Source organism: Macaca nemestrina, chromosome 8, assembly GCF_043159975.1.
Source record: "Macaca nemestrina isolate mMacNem1 chromosome 8, mMacNem.hap1, whole genome shotgun sequence".
Classification (NCBI taxonomy): Eukaryota; Metazoa; Chordata; class Mammalia; order Primates; family Cercopithecidae; genus Macaca; species Macaca nemestrina.
The window spans coordinates 13,208,854-13,231,667 of record NC_092132.1 but is presented as its reverse complement, the minus strand read 5'-3'; the positions used below and the strand labels follow the sequence as shown (position 1 = coordinate 13,231,667).

Sequence of the window (22,814 nt, the reverse complement as noted above, 5' to 3'; positions counted from 1 at the left end):
AACCTGGGCAACAGAGCAAGAGTCTATCTCAAAAGAAGGAAAGACGGAAAGAAGGAAAGGAGAAAGAAAGAAAGAAAGAAAGAAAGAAAGAAAGAAAGAAAGAAAGAAAGAAAGAAAGAAAGAAAGAAAGAAAGAAAGAAAGAAAGAAAGAAAGAAAGAGAAGAAAAGAGAGAGAGAGAAAGAAAGAAAAGGAAGAAAAGAAGGAAGGAAGGAAGGAAGGAAGGAAGGAAGGAAGGAAGGAAGGAAGGAAGGAAGGAAGGAAGGATCTTCCCTCATTGGCCTTTTAAAAAATTGTTGGATGTTCTTACCTGTTTATTAACATAGTAGAAATTAAAGTCAGTTTTTTCAAGTTTTACAAAACTGAATTCTATTGAAGGATTTTACGTTTATAACTTAAGTTGAGGACAGTTGCTTTCTTTAAAATACTCAGATTTCTCAACCAGAACATGGTGTATTTCTTCATTTATTTAAATACTCCTTTATTACTCTCATTAAAATCTCGTAGTTTTCTTTGTATAAAACCAGCACCTCTCCTTGTAGGATTATAGGTAGGCATTTTATGATTTTTTTTGTGATTAGAAATCACAAGTTTTTGTCATATTATCCTGGAAACTTTTCTGATTTTGTATAATTGTCATGATGCCAGCTATTGTGCTAATTTTCTGCAGTAAATGTGTTTTTCTATTTAATGGAGTTGATTTCTTTTCCTCTACACCACCCAGTCATCCTTGTTTCCTAGCCTGCTGACACCTATCAATTCTTGTCTCTTGGGGAAGCCTGTGTCTCCTCTAGGCCGGGGTAGGAGCCCTCTCTGTGCTCTCTGTGTACAATAGTTCTTTGTAGGCTGGATCATGACTATTGGTTCACTTGCCTGGGCTCTCTCCTAGGTCTGAGAGCTCAGGAAAGAGAGAGAACATTTGTAGAGCTGTGTTTTTAACAGCTAGCCTAGTGTCTGGACGGAAATGTGTTTTGATGAGTAAATAAATGAATGAATTCTGATAACTGAATGAATGAATTCTGATGACAATATTGTCTCAGTGGGTCCATTGTTGGATCCCACTGAGAAAATATTGACTCTTAATGAGCTACCTCCATTTTATATTATTTCCAAATAGGAAAAATAAGATAACCACGCCTTTTGTGTCTTTAGTGATGACACTGCTGATCATGTACTCAAGATGCTGGGGAGGCAGGAGCCTCCTGCAGGCCATTGGCGGCAGCTTTCCCACTGGTGTCAAGTCATTAACGTATTTTTGGCATCATTATCGAACCAGTTACAGACTGAACTAACCATGCCATAAAATATTGACTTCACTTCACCATTTCATGTGAATTTCGTGAGCGATATTGCTAAATGCTTTGCTGAAATATGAATACTTTTACCACAATGCACTGTGATAATATAAGACAATAGCATTGAAGGAGGCTGGGTGAAGGGTACCGGGGAACTCTGTATATTATTTTTGCAACTCTTTGTGAGTCTTAAACTATTTCAGAATAAAAAGTCATCAAAATACATATTAGAAGTACATTATGGCAATGGCATTTTCTGCCTTTGCTTGATCTTGTAGAACCCATACTGGCTCATATAGATCTGTTACTTAAGTAAGCTGAAGTGTAACTTCATTGATGGAGAAGGGATTGAGGTAAGGATTTTGCCTATATATGCGAGCCTAAAGGGAACAGGAGCCAGACACAGCAAGGGGAGGAAAGGGTGAGAATGTGTCTTACCCAAGGCTGGGAGAGTATGGGAGGCACTGACCCATGTGGCCGTGGCCCTGGCAGGAAGCTCAGGAGGCCTGTCTGTGCTCAGGGTCTCCCCTCTTTCTGAAGGAGCAGCTGTCTTTATCCAGGGAGAGGTTCTCAGAGCAGATGCCCAGGGTGTGCTCTGGGCCCAGCGTCGGGGGCTTGTACTTGGCAGTGTTTTCTGGCTTTTGGTTGTGGGCTTTGAAGTCCTGGCAGTTCCCCTGGTAGCTGCACCTTCAGGGAGGCAGTCAATGGTAACTTTAACATGCTTGACACTTTGGACATAAAAAAATGGAAAGGTCATTGGACAGCAAATATACTGAATGTGGAGATTCAAACCTTTCTCTGAACAGCATCAAATAAAACCAAAAGAAGTATTTCTCCTTGAATTCAAATTAAGATAAACTATCAATTTGTAAAAAAATCTGTGATGAATCACACTGAACAGAATGCAAAGCTCTCAAGCTTAAAAGTATCAGGCATTTGCTATGTTTCCTAAACAGATCCTGATCCCTGTCAGAGCCTTTCTTCCACCTCCAGCCCTCAGCCACTCCAGCATTCTGGTACATGTCCCTGGAAGAGGAATTAGTCTCCTTTGTATGCCTTATGGACACAACTAAAAGCCAAAAGTGAAATTTGGGGGAATCAGAAGCTTCCAGACAGAAACAGCTTGAAAAATAGGCTCCCACAGCGTTAGCAGGAGAGCTTAATTCAGAGCGAAATCTACCCAGCATCCTTGGTTGCTCCATGAAGGAAAGAAGGAAGTGGGATCAGGTATTAGTTTCACCTTATATCTTCCCTAGGGAAGGCTCAAGTGGTGGCAGCAGTGGATATGAGGATGACAGGCTCCTATTAGCCCATAGGGTCCCTTCCTCTGGGAAGACAAAGACTGGCCTATAGTCTGGTGGGCAGAGCCTGTGTTGGATTTTGGCCTCCACCTCCCCTGAATGCATGTAGAATGAGAATTGTCTAATTACAGGAGTGGCCTTGCAGTCTCATTTCCTCTCTCTGCCCTACTTCTGGGCCCATTAACACCCTGCGTGCAACACCAGCCTGAGCCTTGCTCCCAGATCAACCAGACATGGGGCTAAGTACATCCAGCCAAACTATCACCCAGCCAGGGTACTTGCTTTCAGGCACGTCAGCTTTAGCATCAGCTTGTAAATATGTTCTCTCTTCCTAGGCATTTGTTCTTGTTGAAGGAGCACAAAGTGGGAGAATTAATTGAGACTGGTGTGTGTGTGGGAGAGAGGGGTGGGGGTTGGGAATGTCACAGAAAGACTCTCCAAATAAAGGAGATGGACTCAACTCTAAGATCTGTACTGAGAATGGGGCAGGTGAAGTCATTCTACCAACTGCCCATTTCATCTTCTTATCAAGTAGTATTGTCCCACACAAATTGAGATTCCTTCTACACCATAATCAAAAGAAGCCCTACAATAAATATAAAGCAAAGTGTCCCCTGAAGTGGAGCTGCAGATTTACTGTATCCTTCATTGCACTTCAAGAGAAAGTGATGAAGAGCCTACTATGTGCGAGGCACCAAGGGGAAGGCAGGCTGTGAGGCTGAAGGAAACTACTTCTTCTACCTTCCAGTTCCATTAATTGAGACACACATAGAAACGTCAACTGTGTCGCAACCCGGAATAACATAGAGTCCAAATGACATGCAAGTGCTGTGTTATGGGACGGTAGAAGATAAAGACTGACTTTGATTGGGGGATATTTTAAAAAGAGGAGGTAGTATCTAAGCTGCAATTAACAGGCAAATAGGGTTCTGAAATATGGAAAAGTAGGGAAGAAGTTTCAGAAGGAGACAACAGCATGACCATTTTGGCACAGAGGGGCATGAAGGTGGGTCATGGTTGGGTAGGGACTGGATATTACAGAGTGACCAGGTCCCCAGCACAGAGTCACAAATTCAAATGTCTACAAAAACCAAGTAGTTAATATGCGAAAAAACGTGCAAGGCAATAGGGGGCAGAGAGGACTATGGAAAAGAGGGAAAAGGTGCCCTTCCTAGTGTGGGAATGAGGGTGGCAGCTACTCAGTTCCAGTTCCTTATTGCCATGTGTTGGGGGGAGGATCTAGAATTGCCAGACCTGTTGCAAGAGAATCCAGAAATTCATTTTTTTTTAAATGGCGAAGTTCTCTGATTTTTAACAGTGTAGCTAAACACAACACCTGAGGGCAGCTTTCAGTTGCTAGTGTGCCAGGTGGGACCCTGGTCTGGAGAGTCTATGGGAGGAGTTTGGGAGGTTGGTACTCACCCAGCACACCAGACATGACGCTGGTAAATGTGTAATTGATAATGGGGTATTTTTCCTCCATCTCCCAGAAGTCAGAAAGATTCCTTCCTGCAAAAATTACACCAACAGCATCAGATCTTGGGTTTCATCTGTTGGACAGTTTTGTCTATTTCTCAGCCCAGAGAGCTTGTCAAAGAATGTCTAGTGGTTTACCTGACTTTCCTGTCATCACACAGATGAAGATGCAATCTGATGCATTGCTTTGACTCACTGTAAGACAAACCAGTACACAATAAGACTTAGCAATGGGTTTGAAGCTGTAAATCTTTGATTGAAATGAAAATTAAGCTAAAAGTACCTAACTTAGGATAATACAGGAAAATAAGGCTGACTCTTTACTCTTAAGGCAGTCCTGATTTTCCGATTTCTTTATTTTATTTGGCTGGGTTTGGGGGATGTTGTAGTGGCTAAGGGCAGAGCCTCTGAGGTCAGCTTCCACAGTTACAACATCAGCTCTGCCACTTACTAGCTATGCAAACAAGAATGAACTGCTTGACCTCTTCAGGACTCAGTTTACCCCTTTATAAAATGGTGAAAATTCAAATCCCACAATCCCTTATTTGTAATTCCCAAATCCCCAAATCTCTGTAAGGCAGCATGTTTTGTGTGAGTTTGGTATCAAAACTTGAAAAATACGAGGCTATGATAGTCTTTATCGATCCTACTTAGTGTGAAGGGCTGAACATTTTGCCAAATTACCATTAACGTGTTTGATTATACTGGGCTTCTCTGGATGCTGTTGGAGAGGTTACATCAGGTATGGTGTGGTCACACCATTAGATCTTCAAAAGCCTGAAAACTTCTGAATTCCTAAATATACTTTTCTCTGACGATGCTGCCTAAAGAACTGTGGACATGGGGTTGCATGTCTCTCATAGGATTACAGGAAAATCCAAGGAGATAATGGGAGTGAAGCACTAGGTATGGTGCCCAGCAGATAGAAGAGCATGGTAGCTAGAGTAATCATTATTGTTATTATTAATGTATTACTATTATTATATACATTAGCATAGTAACGTAAGAGCACAGGCTAAGAGCCAGACCTCTTGGTTTAGAATTCTGCTTCTGCAGAGTGACTTTGAGCAATCTACTTAACCCCTCTGTGACAGTTTCCTCACCTGTCAAATAGGGATAAATATAGTAGCTGCCCCAAAAGGTTGTAGTGAGGATCCAATGCAAGAATACATGGAAAGCCCTTAGAATATTATCTGACACCTAATGGTAGCTGTTACTATTTCTCTTTCTCCCTTCCTCCTGCTTTTAAAACAGTAGCTGCTCCACAGTGCATCACACCATCTTTCTGCTGAGACCAATTGTTGGACTGTTGAATGATCCTTGCTTTTCAAAGTGGGTCCCTAAGGAAATGTGATTTTCCTGGGGGGTTACATGAAACCACCTTATAAATGAGGCGTATGTTTCTTAACTGTACTCTAAACATGGGCTTAGGCTCCATGTAGATTTAAATCTGAATTCTGGCACCAAATTTGAGTAAAATATTCAACCTCTCTGGATCTCAGTTTTGTCCTCCTTAAAATGGGGGTATATTGACCCATCAGAAGATGTTTTCTTGAGTCTGCCTACATTCCTTTAACTTTTGAGCTTTGGATTCTTCCTCCAATTTTATGGATCCCAAAAATATGAAGACTTAAATATTGGTGTATTTATTGGTGTGGAAACTGGACCACACTGATTATCTAAATAAAGATTACATGAAGGTTTCTGCCAGCCTAACCTATGGCAGGGGTTGGAGTGAGGAACATACTATGCTTGATTATCTACCACAACAGATGCTAAACCTCAGAATTACCAAAGTGTTTGCAAGACGAACACACCTGAGAGGATGGAGGTTGACTTAAAAATCTCTGTGAGGTAGCTGGTGGAATTTCCAATGATATCTACCAGTAGAGCTGTAAAATCTGCAAGACAAATTTAGGAGGTTTAAATTTCTGCTTCAGAGACAAAAGGAGAAAAGTATACTGTATGTGGATTTTTCAGAGTAGATTTTACAAGTTTGATTTAGTTTAGTGTATTGAGGAATATCAACAATGGTATAGAGAAATACTACTAATTCTAAAACAGGAAAAGTCTTGATTTCAGGCCAGAGGTAAACTTTGGATCCACTGTTAAAATCCTCTTTCTTCTTTTATCATTCTCTCTCCCAACCCCTTCTCTACTAACATCTAAGAGCTAAGAAGGACCACATTGTTGAATAATGGTCTTTCTGGGGGGGTTTCCCCATTGTTTTACCTAATCATTTTTAGAATACCAACTCCATCTGATAGGAAGAGCCCCTCAGACAAGTAAGGTAAATTTACAGACTTGGGAGTTGGAAAATGAAAGTGCAATGTGAAATTTACTGGTGGATTATAAAGTATGAACAATAGAGACAAGACACTTTATAAAATTATCACCAGGAATCTTTCCTTCTGCCCCCTTTTAAAGGGGACTCATGGTGGTGGTGGTGGTGGGGAGTGGTGTCTGAGATAATTATTTCAGCATTTCAGGTTATGGAATCGTTGTGAACTTTCTTTCTCAGCTGAGTTTGAACAGGGCCGTTGCCTGACATGGTGGGCACCATTGACTGTGAAAATTCCTAATATTCTTCTAGTCAAACAGTTGCCATCTCCTTCTTTGTTCATTTATGGCTTTCCACGATCCAACACATTCTTGACTTCTAAACAAGGCGAATGTGTTTGAGGAGCCCCAGTCATTTTCTAGAGAGGAAGCTTCTTGGGTCCAATGGATGATTTCCCATCATACTGTGTAAATGCTCCTTTCACTTATTGATGGGATCATGTGTTTGGGCAGGAGCAAGCTAACTTGAAAATACAGAACCACGAGAGGTAGGAAACTGTTATGTGACAATTAGTGGAATGTGTAGCCAAGACCAACAGATGATGGGCACTACTATGTAAGAACCAAAGCCATGAGGTGCTCTTACTACATCTGTACAGGCACATTTTAACCTCCTGGAGGGAGAACACCTATGCAGTATGTAGTATACCTATGCACGTATAGACACCTATATATGCAGAAGGTAAGCAAACATGGGCACCCTCTTTCTCTGTCTTTTTTTTTTTTTTTTTTTTTTGAAACTGAGTCTCGCTGTGTCGCCCAGGCTGCAGTGCAGTGGTACAATCTTGGCTTACTGCAAGCTCCACCTCCCAGGTTCACGCCATTCTCCTACCTCAGCCTCCCAAGTAGCTGGGACTACAGGGGTCCCCCACCACACCCGGCTAATTTTTAAATATTTTTAGTAGAGACAGGGTTTCACCGTGTTAGCCAGGATGGTCTTGATCTCCTGACCTTGTGATCCACCTGCCTTGGACTCCTTCTCTGGCTCTTTAGACCAGTCTGTTCTTAGTCAATTGTGGAAACTGAGGAAGGGTATTATCTCTTAGTCATTCCATATATTTTCTTCCTGCTTCTAAAAATTCTCCTTTGTTTATTACTCCATTTATGTAATAAATATTCACTGGGCATTAGCAGTGTGTCATACACTTACTAGGTACTGGAGAGTTGTGTAAGACATACAGAAGAAGCTGAGGTTAGTGGGGAAGAAAGATTCATAAACAGACCAATAAAATGCAACTTGGAAGTCATTATTAATCTTGCATAGAAGCTATGAGCAGGGCTTTGAAGCCACACACAAAACATGGAGTCCAGGTTTTGCCCAAGGCTCAGAGACATGATGTAACTTGTCCAAAGTTTCAGAGTACGTGGCAGAGCTTGGATTTCAGCTGAGGTCTGCCTTGGGCTGAAGCTTCCATTATTCCCAGTATTCTTACCACCACTCATGAAACCTCTTGCTCAATGCATTTTGTCAATTCTCCCTTTATAACTGTTTTCACAATCTGTTTTTTAGGCTTGGGAGAAAGCCAGTTATTATTAACTCAAAGATATTCTTTGCATTTATGAAAGTTTGAATTATCTAATTTACTAGCAATGATCAAAATGAATGATTCATGACTACCTTCATACATAAATAGAAGGTAGAATTAAGAAAACCTTTTTACCTATCCTTTTGGTAATGATTTAAGACTGTCTCTTAATACTCACTGTAGGCAAATGTGAGTGGAAAAACATAGGCATTCAAACATTATTGGTAAGACTGTAAACGTATGCAAGACTTTTAGAAGACATTTTAGCAATTCAGATCATTATAATATTGTTTCCCTGTCAGCCAACAATTCTATTTTGAGGGCTTTATTCTGCAGAGGTAATTGGGCAAGTATTCTAAGTGATTTTACACAGGTGTTCATCACAGCCTTGTTTATAATTGCAAAAATATGAGGAATTAGCCAAGTTTCCAACAAGAGGAGACAAATTAAATAAATCATGGTACATTCTGTCAATGAATACTAAGAATTCATGTGAAGGATGAGGCATACTTGCATTCACTGGAATGAAATGGATTTTTTAAGACATATGGGTTAGTTTGAGAGTGGATTATAAAATTGCATGAAAAAAATGAAAGATACTGATGGTTGTCTTTCAATATCGATTCTCCCACCTTCCTTTAGTAAGAGAGTATCAAATTTTAGTTGGGAACATGGTGGTTTAACACAATGACTATAATTTCAAGCTTGCTTTGTGGGTGAGTGTAGTCATGAGATTAAATTCTGGGCAATAGGATGTAAGAGAAATGTGAATGGTTTCCAGGCTGTGAATTCATAGTACCTGTGCATGCCTTGTGGGATGGTTTGGATCTGTGTCCTTGCCCAAATCTCATGTCAAATTGTAATCCACAATGTTGGAGGTGAGGTGTGGTGGGAGGTGATTGGATCGTGGGGGCAGACTTCTCATGAATGGGTTAGCACCATGCCCTTGGTGCTGTTCTCATGATAGTGAGTTAGTTATTGCGAGATCTGGTTGTTTAAAACTCCTTTTCCCGCTTTCTCCCTTGCTCCTGCTCTAGTCATGTAAGATCTGCCTGCTTCTCCTTCCCTTCTGCCATGATTGTAAGTTTCCTGAGGCCTCCCCAGAAGCTGAGCAGAAGCAGTCATGCTTCCTGTACAGCCTGCAGAACCATGAGCCGATTAGACCTCTTCTCTTTATAAATTACTCAGTCTCCAGTATTTCTTTGTAGCAATGGAAGAATGGACTAATACACCTTCCAAATCCTTTTTCCCCTTCCTTGTAGTTGGACTGTGGATGTGCAGGCAGCCTACCTTAGGCTATGAGAACACAGATCCATATGTAAGGCAAAGCAACAAGCTAGAAGGAGCCTGGGTCCCAAAACCATCAAACCATTAGAGCAGCCCTGGCATGTCTACATGCCCAGATTATCACACATGAAAGCAATTAACTTCTACCTTCTTTAAACTGGACTATTTTGGAGTCATTTGTTATAGTAGCCCACCCTGTATTCTAAATAATACAGAGAATGGGTTCCTATATGTAGAGCAGGATGTCTCCACAAATGAGTAGATATTAGTTGGGGTACATAGGTAGGTAGGTAGGTTAGATAAGTAGCTTAGATGACAGGTTGGATAGATAAGTGGGTTATATAGGTAGTATAGACAGCCTTATATAACATTCATCAGCATGTTAATAGTGACTACCAGTGGATGGTGGGATATCAGTTATTTCTGGTTTCTTAGTTTACCTGTCCATGTTGCATAGCATCTTGATATCACAATGCATTATTTTTAAAATCAAGAAAATTTAAGCAAGTTTCATTTAGGAAGAAAAAAAGGAAAATATGCAAATATACCCTCAAAGGAGGGCTATAGGTCAGAGTTGAAAACATTAAAAAGAAAATGATCCAGATCTAAAGATCATCCAAAAAGACATCATCCCCAAAGGCGCTGAGCAACAGCAAGTTGTTGGCCTAAGTGTACAGCCTCTCATGGTAGCGCTGTGACTTCTTGTCAAACCTTGCGAAAGTTGCTGTGACCTACCAGAGGAACAGCATGCAATTTTATCAGTAGATACTGATCCATGGATTATTCTTTTCATATAATTATTACAAGTGTGTGGAAATATGATTTGACTCATGAAATAAAATTATAAACTTTCTCCAGGCAGATGTAACTTTTAAAATCTTATTTGTATCTTTCACACAATCAGGGTAGGGACACACTCAGCACAGACTTCTACCCTCAGCAGGGGTTAATGAAATGGTGAGAAAGGTGTGATTATGAAGAATTTTTTTCCTCGCAAATGTATTTGTTGATGAGATTCACAGGGTAAATTACGTAAGATAATAGACATTAAGTACTCAGTGTAGGGTCTGGCATATAGTACTCATTAAATATTAGTAATTCTTTCCTTTAATATTTTCACAATATTTGTTTTAGAAATTCTACTCTGTGGGGGAAATAATCTGAAACAGGGAAGAGTTTATGCACAAAGCTGTCCAATGCAAAATTATTTATATTAAGAAAAACCTAGATCTACTCAAAAGTCTAAGAACAGCGTAGTGGCTAAGAGAATGCTTGCATTCACTGGTTACATAGCCATTACAAATGTTTATGAAGAGCTTGTAATATGGTGGAAAATATTAATATTAGACCAAGTGGGGAAAAATACAAGAGGCTTTGGTTACCTTTAGTGCGTGCTTCCCTTACAATCTAGTCTTCAACAAGCAGCCAGAAGGAGCCTTTCAAAATGTCACATCATGTCTCTTCCCTGTGCAGACAATCACAATGGCTTCCTTCTTATTCCGAGTAAAAACTAGAATCCTCACAGTAGACCTTAAACTTTTATATGATCTGCAACACCCTCCCCATTTTGCCCTCACCAATCGGAGCTAATTTCCTACAACTCTGTCCTGGCTAACCGGCTCCACCTATGCTGGCTTCTCTGGTCCTCCTCATGCTGCTGCTTAGGCATTTGTCTGGAACACTGTACCCAGGAATAACCACAGGGCTGGCCCCTCACATCCTGAAGATCACCCCTCAACCCTCACCTCATTTGGAGGAGACTTTCCTGACCACCCTACACACAGTAATATCCCCCACCGTGACTTTTCCCTCCAGCTTTCCCCTGCTTCATGGTCCCCATGGTCAGGCTGTCAGCCCACATACCATGTACTTGCAGTGCATTTATTTACTCTCTGCTCCCCGCTAGGAATCTATGTGCCATGGGAGCAGGAGGTGTGTTCACTTTGCTCTGTGTGCTTTACCCACACCTAGAAGGGTGCATGGCTCATAGTGCACGCTCAGACAGAATTACTGAATGGGTGAATTAGTGGTGCAAAAATTGTCACTTTTATTTTTCAGTGTTCTCTAAAATAAGGAACTTGTAATACTTTAAAGTTTTATTTATAAAACTAGCACATGAATATACTCTCCTTGGGAAAAAAAGTTCAGATAATCTAAGGCTCTTTTAACCAACATTCTTCCACTCTAAAACACACTCCAATCTTCTTTTCAGAGGGAATCACCTATCTGGTGCCCCCATATGTGTTCTTATCAATAACACTGTGCTCTTCATATTTTTGGGTAACTTTCTTTTTCTAATTAAAAATCTCTTGGAAGTTTTTCCATGCACAGGCCAAATTTGAGCACTCTCTCTCATTTGTGTATTATCTGTGGCTGTTTTCCAAAGTTTAATTAGACTTTGGAGACTTAATGGAGACGATTTAAGCATTTTCCCTCATGATGGATATTTAGGTTGTTCCTCAATTTTGCAATTAAAACAGTGCTTCATGAACATTTTCCTCCTGTCCCTTTTGTGCACACAACTGTTTTTCACTGGGATAATGAATGTGCACATGGTTAAAGGTAGTGGATAGGAACATATTTTCCTATCTTACATTGAGGAAAAATAGAAACTTATCTAAAAGGACACAAGCAAAATTGGAAAAGCTGCAAACCTCATGGTTAGCTGTACCCACCTGATAAGTCATTGGTCCGATTGTTTAAACAGTAGCAATACCTTGTGGGGAATTTGGCGGGGTCCACCGTCTTCAGGTTAGAAACTGTGAAGAGAAAGGATTCAACAGAGATCCTGACACACAGACCGGCCCTGCAACACATCTCCACCACTACCACCACCATCAAGAAGAGCTAGGCAGCACTCACTGTTGTAAACAGCTACAGAAAACTTGTGGAAGGCGAAGGAACTGTAGGAAGTGACACTCAGCAAGGAGAAGAACTTCTTGCTATCTGCCAAAACATACCAGATAAAGAGACAGACAGATGGCTACTAAGGTAACAATGAGTAAATGATACAAATAGGTAAACAGTCCCTAGAAATTAACAATACAAATAAAGAAAGCAATGATGAAAATAAATAAACAAAAAAGTAACAGAAATAAAAAATAATAAAGTAAAACTAAACCAAAAAACTGAAGAGTATGTATCATTTGTCTATATTTCCTGATCCATCCCAAGCTGTGGCAACTCTCTAAGTAAGATTCCAAGGTGTATTAGGCTCCTGAGGCTGCTGTAACAAATTATGACAAACTCAGTGGCCTAAAACAGCAGAAATTTGTTCTCTCACAGTTCTGGGGGCTAGAAGTCTGAAACTCAGTAGGGCACACTCCCTTCAAGGGCTCTAAAGGAGAATCTGTTCTTGCCTCTCTCAGCTCTGGCGGCTGCCTGTGTCCCTTGGCTTGTGGCCACATCTCTCTCTGTTCTATCGTCACATGATCTTTTCTTCTGTGTGTGTCTCCTTTGCCTCTTTCTCGTAAGGGCCCTTGTGGTGGCATCTGGCACAACACAGATAATCCTGCACAATGGCCTCATCTCAAAATCTGTAACTCAATCAATCAATATGTTATCATATCAGGTGATATTCACTCTTTTGACATATAAGGAAGTATTCACAGATTCTGGTAATTACAAAGTGGATATCTTTGGCCATTTTCAGTCTACTACACAGAGAAAGGGAATTTTTTTTAAACCAGGAATACTAACATAAACAATCAGGTTTAGGAATACATGCATGAGCATCTTGTCTACTCTCCATCAGTGCCTGTTTTTGGTTTGTATCTGGAAGACAGTGCAGCAGAGGGAGATCTTTCCAGACCATGGTCTGAGAATCACCCACCTGCATCAATTTACAAGGTGCACCTATTAAAAGGGCACATTCCTGGCTGTGACTCAGGTCTACTAAATCAGATGGTGAAGAAAGGGGAAAGATGGGTATTCCCAGGGTTCTGAATTTTAACAAAGTTGTCAGGTGAATTTTTTTTTTTTTTTTTTTTTTTTTGAGAGCAGGCTGGAATGCAATCATGCAGTCACAGCTCACTGCAGCCTCGACCTCTCAGGCTCCAGTGATCCTCCCACCTCAGCCTCCCAAACTGCTGGGCTTATAGGCATGACCCACTGTGCCCGGCCTCAGGTGATTTCCACCACCCACTGTGATGGTGGATGGAATGGCAGAATCATTAAACTTTGGTGCACGCAAATCACCAGCGGTGCCCATTCTCCCCCTCGGCTCTCTGGCTATTGCCGTCTGGAGACCCTAATGTGGTACACTGGGTGAGAACCAGACTCTGTGTTTAATCAGCTCCTTAGAAGAATGGGGTATACACCAAAATGTGAATACTCCAGTACTCAGTTTTTTTAAGAATCACAAATAGCACTTGGTAAAAATGTATGTTTTGGGTCCCATCCAAGATCAGCTGGATCAGAATCTCTAGAGCAGGAACCTGGGGAGATGAATATTTAATAAGTATGTCAGGTCCTTCTTATTGTGCAACAAGTTTCGAGAACTTTGGCCTACATCACAAACCTGGATTAAACATGTCTGAATTCCAATTCTATATGGCAATGGGCTTGCTTCAATGTCTGCATCTAGAAAATGGGAGTGAGAGTACCACCCCATGGAGGTTATACAAGGATTAAATTAGTCACTGGAAGAGTTTTGAGCTCCTGGAGGGTACCAGTTACGGCATTCGAGTCTCTGCAAAATTTCGCAGAGCCCAGGGCAGGGCCTTGCAGAGGAAAGGACAGGATTAACAGTTCAGGGCTGGAAGGGCTAAATATTTTGCAGCCCATCCCTCCATCTGATGATTCAGTCTCTCCACAGCACCCTCTGCACGTAGACTACTGCCTTCTTATCGTGCACCTCCCAAGGCAGCCCTATCCACGGCAACTCTCATGAGAGCAAATTGGAGGCAGGAGCTATATCCCTGTGATTTACAGTAACAGGCATTGGGACAGGGAAGGATAATAATGTTTATGGGTAAATGTGTAAGTGAACAAGTGTAGAGCCAGCTGGCACAGTTGTGCAGTGTGTGTATTGCACAATCCTAGGGAATGCCATTTACATAGACCTCAATGCTGAATTGGCATTCTCCATCCCCCTTATTCTAAATTACATGTATCGTTACTTATTTGTTATGTTTATTGTTTGTTTTTGGTTACCCCTTCACCCAACAGAATGGAAGCTCCCCCAGGCCAGAGATTTTTGTTTTTTGTTTACTGCCTTATCCGCCAATACTTAGAATAGTGCCTGACATGTGATAGGTGTTCTATGAACATTGACTGAAGAATGTGAGAATAAATAGTGAAGGCAGTGAGGAGCGTACACTAGGGATCGTTCAGGCTTTGCTGTCATTCACTAAGTATGTGTTACATACAAATCATTTTGCTAGACGCTAAAGAACACAGAAAAAAGATTACAATAATATCGTAATCATAATATGATCTTAAAAAAAGAAATCCAGAATCATATTAACTTAATCAATGAGTAATTATTATTAGTTTATGGCAACAGAGTTACAATTACAAACATACGATGTCTGGAATGCAATTTACTCTCAAAATTCTCGTAAACCTTCTACGTCATTCTGAGTTAGGTGGGACAATGAATTCTGCATTCTGTTTCCGTTTTTGTTTTTTGAGACAAAGTCTCACTCTTTCTCTCAGGGTGGAATGCAGTGTCATGATCACAGCTCACTGCAGCCTCAACCTTCTGGGCTCCAGCAATCCTCCCACCTCAGCCTCCTGAGTAGCTGGGACCACAGGCATGCACTGATGCACGCAGCTAATTTTTGTATTTTTTTGTGGAGACGGGGTTTTGCCATGTTGCCTAGGCTGGTCTTAAACTCCTGAGCTCAAGCAGCTTCCCAAAGTGCTAGGATTACAGGCCTGGGCCACTGAGTTCAGCCTATTCTCCACTCTGAACACCGAGAAACTTGAGACACAGAAGTGAAGTGTCTTGTCGAGGCAACAGAAAGGTTCAGAAAAGACACTGGTACAATAAAAAACATAGACCTGGATTGTGTTTTAAAAAAATGATTACCTTTTAATGCTCTACTCAACATCCCATTCACAAGCTCCGTCAGGTTAAGTGCGGACAGATCGATTGACCTTGCAGGCAGCTCTGAAAGAGATTCAGAGATAACGTCACTGGCAGGCTTTTCTCGGCAAGAGAAAAAGTTCCTCATTTCCAAACTTCAGGTAGATATTCAACTTCTTTGCACATGTGCTGAACACAAACCAAGTGTCAGGCACAAGGGGTTCCAAGTCAAGAGGAGGGTCCCGACCTTAGGAGGTGACAGTCAACAGAGTGACAAATATAGATAAGAGAAATCCCAATGAAGCACAGGAAACATTAACTTTTAGTGACGATTGCATCTCTGCATTTGGAGAGACTCAGGACTCATATAAAACGTATCTCAAGTGTAATGGGAAGCCCAAGGGCATCGCAGGAGTTCTCAGCAGCTCTTTGAAAATAAGTACCCCGTGTAAAAGTGGGGTCCACACAACCTGGCTGAGCATTGACATCACCTGGAAATATATATATTTTAAATTACACAATTCCAGTACCTGGGCTCCATCCTCAGAAATTCAGAATTAATAGGTCCAGGATATGACCCAGGATGGAGGGAGAAATCTCCCAGGTGTGGCAGGAGTGGCAGCGTGCAGGGAGTGGAGTTAAAATTCCCGCTTCCTCTCGCTATTCCTTAATGATTTGGAAACTGGCCAGGCTCACGCCTGTAATCCCAGCACTTTGAGAGGCCAAGGTGGGTGGATCACGTGAGATCAGGAATTTGAGACCAGCCTGGCCAATATGGTGAAACCCCGTATCTACTAAAAATATAAAAATTAGCTGGGTGTGGTGGCGGGTGCCTGTAATCCCAGCTGCTTGGGAGGCTGAGGCAGGAGAATTGCTTGAGCCTGGGAGGTGGAGGTTGCAGTGAGCCAAGATTGTGCCATTGCACTCCAGCCTGGGCAACAAGGGTGAAACTCCATCTAAAAGAAAAAAGATTTGGAAATAACAGCTGACAAGATGGAAACAGTTGTTGATGCTCCTATTTATTCAAACGTTGCCTTCTTCAACTTTTACTTAATGATCAGATAATGATTAGAGAGATGACGTTCTCTCCACTGTGGGAAACAACAGAGGTCCAGAGAAGTGGAGGAATTGCTCTGCAGCCCAGACAACCCAAGGGATTTTGGGGAGCGGCACTCACCTGTTGTAGCAAGAAACGCCACCCCTTTCTCCTTCCTCTCTTCTCCTCTAAGGCCAGACACTGGGAAGGAAACAGTCTTCATGAGAAAAATGCGAGTGGTCCAGTTCCTACCCCCAGGAACGGAAGAAGTCTTGGAAGCTTCTTTGGCATCTGCTCTCCGTGCGAGAGTCACTGGCAGACACTGAGGAAAGGCAGATCCCAGACTCCTCTGTATGGCCCTGATACAGATTCTAACCTCTCTGGGATGGGTGTGGCCTAGAAATCCACGTTTTAATAAATAAGCTTGGTGATTCTGATACAGGGGTCTTATTTACCCCACTCCTTAACCGAGTAGGGAAACTGAGGCCCAGAGAGGAGAAAAACCTTGAGCAGTGGTAATAAAGGGTTCAGAACCTACTTCCTAGAACTGTGGAGCAATGGCCAAAATATTAGGCCTCTTGACTACTTAGCAAATTTCATGCGGCCAAAGGAGAAAATGTCAAAGAAAAATATGAAATTTCAAAGGCATTCATTCATTCAATCTTCATTGGTTCATTCAACAAATATTCACTGAGGGCCAAGCAATATGCTAGGCAATATGAAATGGTAAAGGGGAATGAACCCAGTCTCCAGCTCCATGGGGCTTCCTGTGTGTGATTTGGTCAGGGAGGAGGAAACTCACATGTTGTGACAAGAGAGGAATGTCAACACAGTGTGGGAGCACCAGGGCACTAGCCTTGTGTCGAGGATGGAGAAGGCCTTGAAGTGACATTAAGCAGAGACCAGAAGGATCAGTAGTTTTGGACCACATGCTATAGAATTACACTGCACTTGTGACTATGACTGTTGCAGTGGTCATTTTTCATGTTATATCTGGATGGAGAAGGTGCCCTACTTTACAATTTATTTTATTAAATTAAATGCAACACTGAAGCGACACGTCTTGTCAGGGTCACGGAGAGGTTCAGAAAAGAAGCTGACACACAAAAAGCTAGTATCACATGTAACATGAAAAATGACCACTGCAACAGTAGGTACCAACAGGATGGAGAAGGTGCTTTATTTTACATTTTCATTTTACAGATGGAAAGCAACAAGCCACAGAGTCTGAAAAGTGTGCTCTGTGTTACAAGATTCAGGGCTGATGTAGTTACCCATTACACCGAGGAATGTCCCATCTTTTTCCTTCTTAACATCTTTATTTCCAGACACCAAAATAAAAGTTTTCATGAATCAAATAGGAACCTGAAAGTACAGCCTCAAACACTTCATAACATCCTCAGAATTCATCTTGTCCAACACTTTGAAGAATGGATAAACTGAAATCCCCAAACTTGATTTCATATACTTAAATCCCATATTGGGCTAGTGGCTAAGATAAAATCAGAAAAGAGCAATCTCAACTCTTTGTCCACGTTCTTCTCGCTCGCTTTTCTTTTACTTTTTAATTTAATTTAAATTAATTTTAATTTTATTGAAAAACACAACATGAAATCTACTCTATTAAATTTTTCTTTTTTTTTTTTTGAGTTGGAGTCTTACTCTGTCGCACAGGCTGGAGTGCAGTGGTGTGATCTCACTGCAACCTCCGCCTCCTGGGGTCAAGCAATTCTCCTGCCTCAGCCTCCTGAGTAGCTGGGATTACAGGCCCATGCCACCATGCCCGGCTAATATTTGTATTTTTAGTAGAGATGGGGTTTCACCATGTTGGTCAGGCTGGTCTCAAACTCCTGACCTCATGATCCACCCGCCTCGGCCTCCCAAAGTGCTGGGATTACAGGCGTGAGCCACCACGCCCAGCCCAATTAACAGATTTTTAACTGCACAATATGGTATTGTTACCGATCGTCACTATGCTGTACAGCAGATCTTTAGAACTTACTCATCTTGCGTAACTGAAATTTCATACTCTTTGGACAGTAAACTTCCCATTTCCCTCTCCTAATCCCCTGGTGACCCACTTTCTACTCTCTGCTTCTGTGAGTTTGACTATTTTAGATACCTCATGAAAGTGGTATCACGCAGTGTTTGTCCTTCTGTGACTGGTTCATTTCACTTAGCATACTATCCTCCAGGTTCACTCATGTTATTGCATATGGCAGTGTTTTCTTATTTAAGACCAAATAATATTGCATTGTATGTATATACCGCATTTCCTTTTTTTGTTTATCCGTCAGTGGCCATTTAAGTTGCTGTCTTCTGCTTTTCGGATACCATGTTGAAACTGAGTCAAGTCAACTGTTGCCTGCTTAAGCCAATTTGTCCTTTTACCAATTGTCAAGCTTTCTGGTTAAATAACAGAGCTTCTGGGGTTAGAGGTAGGTGGGGACTCTGACCCCCCTTCCCCATAATAGGGCTACTGGAGGCAAGGGGCGTATGTCACAATGAAAGGAAGTCTGAGACAGATATAATTAAGCAGGGCAAATGCTGCCAACTAGTCAGCTCTCTAGCTTGGGTGAGGCCACTTCAACCCCTCAGGCACCTGCGTGGCACTTTACCTAAGCAGTCTACTCTTCACCAGCTGCTGTAAGATCTGCGGGAGGCACCAATCAACCTTGCTTGTGACCTGCCAAGGCAACAGAGTCCTCCATGCAAGTGAGGGGCCAGGATTATGTCAGTTCTGGGTCTCCAGGCAGCAGAGATGCCCCAGGCTACGAGGCTGGCAGGATTCCTATACCTTTCCAGCCAGAATGGGGGGCCCTGTGTCATCTTCCTCACTGAGCACCATTTTTTTTTTTTTTTTTAGCACCATTGCTTTCACCAAGGAAAGAGTATTTCTACCACTCCTTTTTTAAATTACAAATCCTCGAGTGGATTTTGATAACAATATTTGAAGTCTGAACTAAACACCAGTGGAGCACAGATTTTTGAATAGGATGTAATACAGAGCATTTTTCAAATAAGTACCCTGACAGATTACAAAGAGGTATTTTTCTATTTTTGGATAAAAAGACCACCATAATAGTATCTTTAAAATAGAAGTTTCCTAGCACTTTTTGTACTTCTTCATGCTTAGTATTTTATCACCTTTTATCCTTCGTGATTACCTGTGGGGCAAGAATTGTAGTTCCCATTTAAGGAGGAGAAAATTAGAGGCTCAAATAGGAAAAATATTTATGGAAAGTTATCCTACTTATACACAATAAATTGGTACAATTGGTGCTATCAGGAAAGGGAAGCTGTCAGCTGGGGGAGCATTTAACTTTATACACTTTTGTACCTTTTGCTGTTTGAACTGCGTGAATGTACTAATTAAAAATAAATGAGAATATAAAAATAGTGCAGGCCTGGTGGCTCACACCTGTAATCCCAGCACTTTGGAAGTCTAAGGTGAGTGGATCCCTTGAGCTCAGGCGTTAGAGACCTGCCTGGGTAATATGGTGAAACCCTGTCTCCACCAAAAGTACAAAATACTATCCAGATGTGGTGGTACATGCCTGAGGTCCTAGCTATCAGGAGGCTGAGGTGGGAGAATCTCTTGAGTCTGGCGGGTGGAAGTTGCAGTCAGTTGAGATTGTGCCACCTCACTCCCATCTGGGTGATAGTAAGACCCCATCTCAAAAAAATAAATGAATAAAAATAAAAAGTAACATAATTTCCACCAAAACCATACCAAAAATTGTCCTGCTTGTTTACTAAAATTTAGAAACAGAAACCTGTTTTCCCTGACTCCTCTTGTCCTTCCTGTTGCAATGTATTCACCATTGTACTGCAAAGTCAATTTCATAGCATCAAAAAGGAAAGCCAAAGAAAGATGAAATTATTACAAAGGCAATTATGGCAAGTAAAAATACCTTCCATTATAAAATCTTCTATCACCAATGTAATGCCACAGTCTTTGTGGATTTATTAAGATCACAAGGATTCAATGAACCATAAAGAAATGAGCAGCTCAAAGGAACCATTGTTGTGACTATTAGAGTGTTAGATGTGGATACAATCGCTTTCTTATCAGTAGAGAAAGTAAGGCTTGGGGAAGTCAAGGAATTTGTCCAAGAACAGTGAGCTGAAAAGGAGCCCTTATTACCCACTTACCTGTTGTAGGTAAAAAGGTCATTCCCTTCTCTTTCTTGGCTTCTCCTTTGATACCAGACACTAAAGTAAAAAAGGTTTAATCAGAGTAATTATAACCAAGACATAATACCAGAGATAATTTGATTCAACATACCCATTTTACAGATGAGAGAATTATGATCTGGGATTGTGAAGTGACATTTAGTCCCACATCTAGTTTATTCATTCATTTAACCATTTAGTCATCAAATATTTGTTGACCAACTACTGATGATGGATCATGCTATTGAGTGCCGAGTATTTGCTAGGCATTGTGTGTGCTGGAAAGGCAGACACATAGGAAAACAACATTGAATACCTTGAAGAGAATGGTAAGGGTATGTAACAGGGGGCTGATCTAGTCCCAGGAATCTGGAAGCCTTCCCTGAGAGGGGACATTGAGCTGAGCTCTGAAGAATGAATTGCATTTGAGTAGGATTTAACTGGGGAAATATTTGATGTATAGAGAACAGCACAAGCCCAGTGTCTGAGGTAGGCATGAGTATTACTTTAAAGAATTGAAAGAAGGCCAACAGTGATGGGGGCATAAAGAATGAAACAGGTGAAGGTGGTAGGAAGCAGGGATGGTGAGGGAGGCAGGGTCGTGCAGAACCTGAAAAGGACCTGGTACACTACACAGAGAGAAGTAGGAAGCCCGTGAATAATTTGGGGCAGGGGGAGAGAAAAGAGGGAGGAACTTGGAAGATGACATCACAAGATTTATGAAAAGATCACTCAGGCTGATTGGTGGTGAATGGGTCATGGAGAGACAAGAGGAGAAGCTGGTTTGGAAAGCTGTCTCATGGTCCAGGTAAAGGAAAATAATGCTTTGGACAAAGGTCGCAACAGTGGAGGTGAAGAGAATTCTGTTGCATAGATGGGAATCAAATGCAAAAAGTCAAGGGAAAAACAGAAATGGGGAAGTTATTCTTGCCATTTTGAACAAATAATGCATTTAGGATTCTGGGCAGAAATGTTGGCTACTGAGGTTCTCTAAAGCACAGTGGATACTCAAACTTATTATACAACACAGACACTTCCAGAACTCCAGCCAGACCCACCTGTGTTCCAAAGGGACAAGACACACGCCAGGCCCACGCACAGCCTCACTGGAGGACCACGTGACAGGAAGCCCAGCATGCCTGTGATACTCTGACCCACCTGGAATGAAGCAAGCAAGCACTTGGAGGAAACTGGCTAGATTACTAAGCACATTGATGCAGACCTTCCCTTGAGAACAGTGCCTGAGGAATCATTAAAATCACAATCTGAAAAAGGCTTTGTACTAGGTTAGGAGAGGTTAGGAAGCTAAGGTAACAAATTAACTCAACAATTTAATGGGCTTAACAACAAAAGTTGATTTCTTGTTTGCAGTATGTATTCACTGCATTTTGGTGGGGAACTCTGCTCCACACAGTCTCTCAGGGACTCCAGTTAATGGTGCTTCACTATCCTGTAGTTCTCCATGTGGCAACTGTAGCCTCCTTAGACTTTGATTCACTGTGGCACTGGAAGGGAGAGAGCTGTGGGATTATGCACCAACTCTTAAGTGCTTTGGCGGGAAGCAACACATTTGCTTTTGCTTGCAGCCCATACCAAAATTACTTACATGACCCTGTATGACTGCAGGAAATCTGGGAATATAGAGGGAGATGCATACATATGCAGGGAGCATTAATGTTTCTTCCATGGGTTTTTTGGCTGTTGAGATGGGAAATATCCTTCAAATACAGCATCACTTCCTCTCATAAATAGGAAAATATATCATCATAGGAGTATATGAGTGTTCACAATCTCTTTCCTTCTCTGCAGCACTCTGTGCCAGCCATTCTCATTTTGCATTTGCCATGCAAAATCATCATGATAGTTACAGCTGCAAAGCTGAGACTAAATTGAATAACGGCTAACATTTATTGAGCACTTCCTGCGTGCCAGATGCCACACAAAACACTGTCTGATTCATACTTGATAACGGCACAGTCTTTCTGTGTAGGTATTAATGTAATGACAACTTAAATACAGGCTGCACAGATATGATTTGAAAAGAGGAGAAATTTACCATTGATAGAGGGATGGATTTTTCTGGAAGGTGAATTGCGAGGGAAGAAAAGTCAAGAGAATCTGTGCTTGGGTTGGAGAAAAATGTTGCCGGAAGGGAGCATCCTCAGGGCAAATTGCATGTTGAGAAGTTCTGCTGTCCATTAGGAATGGGAAGCCCCTGTGGAATTTTCTTAAAAGATCCCAGAAACAGTTAAATAGTTTTTAAATTATTGAAAGATATGTGACTGGCATTTGTTCTAGGTGCCACCCCACACAGAGACAGGTCTTACAAGGAAGCAAGAAGGTGGGGC

General features: G+C 41.6%; 1 protein-coding gene across 1 annotated transcript in view; it reads right to left on the bottom strand.

The window, feature by feature from the left end:
* LOC105492820 (HHLA1 neighbor of OC90) overlaps positions 1–22,814 on the bottom strand; it is a 44,402-nt gene that overhangs the window by 16,968 nt on the left and 4,620 nt on the right. Inside the window, exons 2-11 of the mRNA XM_011760079.2 lie at positions 21,525–21,624; positions 20,446–20,505; positions 16,432–16,491; positions 15,258–15,338; positions 12,086–12,169; positions 11,899–11,982; positions 5,888–5,971; positions 4,209–4,265; positions 4,017–4,103; positions 1,732–1,980 (exon numbers count right to left, since the gene is read on the bottom strand). Coding sequence (XP_011758381.2) covers positions 1,732–1,980; positions 4,017–4,103; positions 4,209–4,265; positions 5,888–5,971; positions 11,899–11,982; positions 12,086–12,169; positions 15,258–15,338; positions 16,432–16,491; positions 20,446–20,505; positions 21,525–21,603 — 925 coding nt within the window. The 5' untranslated portion in view covers positions 21,604–21,624. The remainder of the gene's footprint in view (positions 1–1,731; positions 1,981–4,016; positions 4,104–4,208; positions 4,266–5,887; positions 5,972–11,898; positions 11,983–12,085; positions 12,170–15,257; positions 15,339–16,431; positions 16,492–20,445; positions 20,506–21,524; positions 21,625–22,814) is intronic.